Genomic DNA, 6,000 nt, shown 5'->3' on the forward strand with positions numbered 1-6,000 from the left:
TGGAGAGATTACTTCAAAGGGATGGGTTGGGGTGGAAGGCAGGATGGAGGGAAGGAGGGATGGAGGGAGGGATGGAGGGATGGAGGGGAGGAGGGATGGAGGAATGGAGGGGAGGAGGGATGGAGGGGAGGAGGGATGGAGGGATGGAGGGATGGAGGGATGGAGGGGAGGAGGGATGGAGGGATGGAGGGGTGGAGAGATTACTTCAAAGGGATGGGTTGGAATACAGGATGGAGGGAAGGAGGGATGGAGGGAAGGAGGGAAGGAGGGAAGGAGGGATGGAGAGAAGGAGGGATGGAGGGATGGAGGGGAGGAGGGATGGAGGGATGGAAGGAAGGCAGGATGGAGGGAAGGAGGGAAGGAGGGATGGAGGTATGGAGGGATGAGAGATTACTTCAAAGGGATGGGTTGGGGTGGAAGGCAGGATGGAGGGGAGGAGGGAAGGCAGGAAGGAGGGAAGGAGGGATGGAGGGGAGGAGGGATGGAGTGAAGGAGGGATGGAGGGATGGAAGGATGGAGGGATGGAAGGATGGAGGGGTGGAGGGATGGAAGGATGGAGGGGTGGAGGGATGGAGGGATGGAGGGATGGAAGGATGGAGGGATGGAGGGATGGAGGGGTGGAGAGATTACTTCAAAGGGATGGGTTGGAATGCAGGATGGAGGGAAGGAGGGATGGAGGGAAGGAGGGAAGGAGGGAAGGAGGTAAGGAGGGATGGAGAGAAGGAGGGATGGAGGGATGGAGGGGAGGAGGGATGGAGGGATGGAGGGAAGGCAGGATGGAGGGAAGGAGGGATGGAGGGATGGAGGGATGGAGGGATGGAGGGAAGGCAGGATGGAGGGAAGGAGGGATGGAGGGATGGAGGGAAGGCAGGATGGAGGGAAGGAGGGATGGAGGGATGGAGGGGAGGAGAGGAGGAGGGGCTAGAATTTGGTGCAGTGATAGCTGGTCTGGCTCAGAGAGGGGCTGGATATTAAATCTCCCTGTCAAGTGCTTCCAACACACAAGGACACCTCACAGTAAGAGGAGAGCCAGCTCCACACACACACACACACACACTCACAACACACACACACACACACATAGGCACGCATGCACACACACACACACACACACACACACACACACACACACACACACACACACACACACACACACACACACACACACACACACACACACACACACACACACACACACACACACACACACACACACACACACACACACACACACACACACACACACAAAGACACATACACGAACACACACATCTACCCACAGACATCTATCCACACACACACACACACACAAATTCCATTTGCAAAAGCTAAATCCCAGAGGAGCACACAACTAAAACGTCCAGTTTTGTTGTAACACGTGGGCACAGATTAAACAATCAATAACCTTAAAGTTGACATACTTCACTTTGACAAGGATAAGCATATTCCTGGTGCTGTGCGTTGTTACTCTGTAGTTGGTCCCTGCCTTGTTAATTCCTGGCTCCTGGAGTGGAGGACAAGGGGCCACTTCAATAAGCACCTGGGTTAATTTCATTAGTGGCTAGCTGGAGAGGAAGACATTCCAGTGTCAGCAGCAGCAGAACGGGCTGGAGATGGACCGTAGTCCCCTGAAACAGACCCCTCCATTCTACCCCAGTCTGCTCTGCTCTGCACAGCTGCAGATTGGAAACGATGCTTGGCGTGCATGTACACACACAAGAGGAGAATGATTAAAGATCTGACTTATGACACACTCACACTCACTCACTCCTGGACACTGTGTCTCAGACAAGCACCATATCATATATCACATGGGTGGGGCTGGCTAGTGAGGTATTACAGCAGTCGGGGACTAGAATACAGATGAATCCATGGTACAGCTCCAGTCCTCATTATGAGGTATTAGGGGACTATAATACAGATGGATCCATGGTACAGCTCCAGTCCTCATTATGAGGTATTAGGGGACTAGAATACAGATGGATCCATGGTACAGCTCCAGTCCTCATTATGAGGTATTACAGTAGTAGAACACTAGAATACAGATGGATCCATGGTACAGCTCCAGTCCTCATTATGAGGTATTACAGTATTAGAACACTAAAATACAGATGGATCCATGGTACAGCTCCAGTACTCATTATGAGGTATTACAGTAGTAGAACACTAGAATACAGATGGATCCATGGTACAGCTCCAGTCCTCATTATGAGTTATTACAGTATTAGGGGACTAGAATACAGATGGATCCATGGTACAGCTCCAGTCCTCATTATGAGGTATTACAGTATTAGAACACTAAAATACAGATGGATCCATGGTACAGCTCCAGTACTCATTATGAGGTATTACAGTAGTAGGACACTATAATACAGATGGATCCATGGTACAGCTCCAGTACTCATTATGAGGTATTACAGTAGTAGAACACTAAAATACAGATGGATCCATGGTACAGCTCCAGTACTCATTATGAGTTATTACAGTATTAGGGGACTAGAATACAGATGGATCCATGGTACAGCTCCAGTCCTCATTATGAGGTATTACAGTATTAGAACACTAAAATACAGATGGATCCATGGTACAGATCCAGTACTCATTATGAGGTATTACAGTAGTAGGACACTATAACACAGATGGAGCCATGGTACAGCTCCAGTCCTCATTATGAGGTATTACAGTAGTAGGACACTATAACACAGATGGATCCATGGTACAGCTCCAGTACTCATTATGACGTTCCACCTCATACAGTACTTTAGTGATGAATGAGAAGAGTGTTGTTCTGTACTGTACCTTCAGCGTAGACCTCTCGTCTCTGGAGCCCTGGGTGGCTCGCTGCAGGGTGCTGTTTCTGCTTCTTAGGAGGCCTCTTATGCATGTTGGCCGTGCTCATATTACTGTCTGTGGAAGGGGGGCTGCCCGGACGGTGGCCTGAGGGTGTCATTTGGTACTTTCGCGCTGAATGGAAAGACACATTTGGTAAGGCACATGAAACCATGAAAAGGTTTTCCCCCTATCAAAGTGCTTGCAGAATAAGGGAATCATATTGATTCAAAGTTCATGTGCTCATGATCTTGTTTTCTACTGTTCTTGATAAAGTGACATCACAATATATGTGCTTACCTCCCTCCTGGCCTTGCGTGGGGTTGGGGTACTTGGCCACCTTGAGGCCTGCGTACTCCGCAGCAGCCGCCACGGCCTGGGCAAAGTCGGCGTCTGTGAAGAAGGATCCGTCTGAGGAGCTGACGGCACTGGAGCGTCCCGATGAGGCGTTGTCCTCCTCGGAGGCTGAACCCCAGCCGTTGATCATGGAGCCCGTCACAGAGCTCTCCAGGTCCCCCACGCTGGAGGCTGGCGTCTGCTCCAGGCCCCGCAGCAGCAGCCTCCTGCCGTGCATCTGCTGGGGGTGGTGGGGGTGGTGAGGGTGGTGAGGGTGGGTGTGGTGGTGGTGCACCTTGGCCACCTCCGCGTCTGTCTTGTCCCCTTCCTCCTCTTCCTCCTCTTCCTCCAACATCTCCTCCTCCTCCTCCTCCATGCCATCTGTGTCCAGAGACATGGGGCTGGAGATGTAGCCGTAGGTGTGTGAGGGGGAGAGGGACCGGGGAGGGGGGCTCACTACATGGCGTCTGAAACAGCAGGAGACATGTTCTTAATGTAGGGAATACCAAATCAATTAAATAAATTCAATTATAAATCACGACAGAATGTTTTGCACAGACGTTTAAAGTCATTACTACAGTGGGTACCATCAGTACTAATCCCTCTTGGATTTCATCACTTTTTATTGTTTTGCAGAGTAAGATTAAAATTGATTTATTGTAAGTTTTTGTCAATGATCTTGACAAAAGATTACTGACAAATAAAACACTAATAGACCTTGATGAGATAAGTACAGGATGCATGTTTTAGTGCCTTGTTGCATATAGGATGCATGTTTTAGTGCCTTGTTGTGTACAGAATGCATGTTTTAGTGCCTTGTTGTGTATATGATGCATGTTCTAGTGCCTTGTGTATAGGATGCATGTTGTAGTGCCTTGTTGTTTACAGGATGCATGTTTTAGTGCCTTGTTGCGTACACTATGTATGTTTAGTGCCTTGTTGACTACAGGATGCATGTTTTAGTGCCTTGTTATTTTCAGGATGCATGTTTTAGTGCCTTGTTGAGTACAGGAATGTCACGCCCTGACCTTAGTATTCTTTGTTTTCTTTATTGTTTTGGTTATGTCAGGGTGTGACATGGGTGATGTATGTGTTTTCGTACTGTCTAGGGGTTTTATAGGTTTATGGGGTCGTTTACTATCTAGGTATTTATGTATGTCTATGTTTTTCTAGATTGGTTCTCAATTAGAGGCAGCTGTTTATCGTTGTCTCTAGTTGGGAACCATATTTAGGCAACCATCTTCTTTGGGTATTTCGTGGGTTATTGTCTATGTCTAGTTGCCTGTACTAGTTTTATATAGCTTCACGTTCGGTTTGTTGTTTTATATAGTTTGATAAGTGTTCTTCGTCTTCATTAAAATATAATGTATTCACATCACGCTGCGCCTTGGTCTCCTCCATTAAACGAATGTGACAAGGATGCATGTTTTAGTGCCTTGTTGAGTACAGGATGCATGTTTTAGTGCCTTGTTGAGTACAGGATGCATGTTTTAGTGCCTTGTTGAGTACAGGATGCATGTTTTGGAATATTTTTATTCTGTATACTTTTCACTCTGTCATTTACATCCAAATTAACTAATTTTTTTATTTTTTATTTTTTATATATATATGTTTTATTACTTGTATTTTAGTTTACATTTGTAGAATATTATTTTCACTTCGACATTATGGAGTAGATCAATGACAAAATAAATCACAATTAAATCTATTTCAATCCCACTTCGTATCACAATAAAATTGGAATACTTATTATACCCACTGTATATCAGCCAATCAAAGTCCATTTCATCCAGTATAATGCCTTCCAGTACCTGCGTTCGTGTCCAGAGACCATGCTGTCTGTTGTGTCTTGGAGCATGGGTTGCAGCTCCTCCTGGGGCGAGGGGGTGAGGGTGGCTGTGGACTGGTGGCTGTAGGACACCGCGGCAGGGGACGAGGCAGCGCCTCTGACGGGTGGAGTGGGACCCCTCTCCATCTCCTCCTCCTCCTCCAGTTCGTCTGGCTGCAGGTACATGCGGGAGGGGGGCAGGGAGCACTGCATATCTGGGTCATAACTGTCAACACAGGGAAACACGCTGGTTAGTTGGATGTCACTCAATGTGATAATAACATTCATATCTTGAACAATGTAGCTAGTACATATTCATGTTGTGCTGCTACCAAGGTAGACATGGAAAGGAAAAGGTTTGACATGTACCTAGCATTGATACACAATAGAACAAAAACCCTTAGGGTAGATTTGACTCTTTCAGTAAATTGAAGGAAAGAATAGAGTGGCAGGGAGGTGTGTGTGTGTGTGTGTGTGTGTGTGTGTGTGTGTGTGTGTGTGTGTGTGTGTGTGTGTGTGTGTGTGTGTGTGTGTGTGTGTGTGTGTGTGTGTGTGTGTGTGTGTGTGTGTGTGTGTGTGTGTGTGTGTGTGTGTGTGTGTGTAGACATGTCTCGTTCATAGACAGGGAGTACTCCTCCATGTTGTGGCAGGGAGGTGTGTGTGTGTGTGTGTGTGTGTGTGTGTGTGTGTGTGTGTGTGTGTGTGTGTGTGTGTGTGTGTGTGTGTGTGTGTGTGTGTGTGTGTGTGTGTGTGTGTGTGTGTGTGTGTGTGTGTGTGTGTGTGTGTGTGTGTGTGTGTGTGTGTGTGTGTGTAGACATGTCTCGTTCATAGACAGGGAGTACTCCTCCATGTTGTGGCAGGGAGTGTGTGTGTGTGTGTGTGTGTGTGTGTGTGTGTGTGTGTGTGTGTGTGTGTGTGTGTGTGTGTGTGTGTGTGTGTGTGTGTGTGTGTGTGTGTGTGTGTGTGTGTGTGTGTGTGTGTGTGTGTGTAGACATGTCTCGTTCATA

General features: G+C 47.5%; 1 protein-coding gene across 3 annotated transcripts in view; it reads right to left on the reverse strand.

Moving 5' to 3' along the window:
* robo1 (roundabout, axon guidance receptor, homolog 1 (Drosophila)) overlaps nt 1-6,000 on the reverse strand; it is a 440,136-nt gene that overhangs the window by 15,580 nt on the left and 418,556 nt on the right. For all 3 annotated transcript variants that reach the window (XM_046293778.1, XM_046293780.1, XM_046293781.1), the window contains 3 exons: nt 4,977-5,219; nt 3,130-3,632; nt 2,800-2,964 (listed from right to left, as the gene is read on the reverse strand). In XM_046293778.1, the coding sequence (XP_046149734.1) occupies nt 2,800-2,964; nt 3,130-3,632; nt 4,977-5,219 (911 nt within the window). The remainder of the gene's footprint in view (nt 1-2,799; nt 2,965-3,129; nt 3,633-4,976; nt 5,220-6,000) is intronic.

Source organism: Oncorhynchus gorbuscha, linkage group LG13 (genome assembly GCF_021184085.1).
Source record: "Oncorhynchus gorbuscha isolate QuinsamMale2020 ecotype Even-year linkage group LG13, OgorEven_v1.0, whole genome shotgun sequence".
Taxonomy (NCBI): Eukaryota; Metazoa; Chordata; class Actinopteri; order Salmoniformes; family Salmonidae; genus Oncorhynchus; species Oncorhynchus gorbuscha.